At 57.0% G+C, this 419-nt stretch overlaps 1 protein-coding gene across 1 annotated transcript in view; it reads right to left on the reverse strand.

Moving 5' to 3' along the window:
• DIDO1 (death inducer-obliterator 1) overlaps nucleotides 1–419 on the reverse strand; it is a 30451-nt gene that overhangs the window by 13150 nt on the left and 16882 nt on the right. Inside the window, 1 exon segment of the mRNA XM_006896943.1 lies at nucleotides 31–417. Within this exon segment, the coding sequence (XP_006897005.1) occupies nucleotides 31–417 (387 nt within the window).

A 419-nucleotide genomic window follows, 5' to 3' on the forward strand; every position in this document is an offset into this window, starting at 1 on the left:
CTTCTGATTTGGTTTCTGCTGAGTGGGCACTTTCTGAGAGGAGGCAGCTGGTAGGGTGGGCTGCTGCAGAAGCCAGGACTGTACCCACACCACTTGGAACAGTTCTGGGGTCTCGGCCAGATACTGTGACTGTGGTCACCACTGAGCCCGCACAGGAGGCTGAGAAGGAGGCAAAGTCCTGCAAGGGAAGTGGCTCCAGATGGTCAGTGCCTGCAGGAGCAGGGGCCTGGCTTTTCTCTGCATCTGTGTGGGGCTCAGCCGTGACCTCACAGGGGCTTTCTGACACCCCTCTGTCGGCGTGAGCAGCAGGCTCAGAGGGAGGGAGATCGTACTTGGACCTGATATCCTCCTTCTTGGCAGAAGTCGACAGCTTTGGTTTTTTCTGAGCCGGCTCATCTTCTGATGATGAAACCTGACCT

The sequence above is a fragment of the Elephantulus edwardii genome, unplaced genomic scaffold (genome assembly GCF_000299155.1).
Source record: "Elephantulus edwardii isolate Elephantulus edwardi_28Jun2011 unplaced genomic scaffold, EleEdw1.0 scaffold00193, whole genome shotgun sequence".
Taxonomy (NCBI): domain Eukaryota; kingdom Metazoa; phylum Chordata; class Mammalia; order Macroscelidea; family Macroscelididae; genus Elephantulus; species Elephantulus edwardii.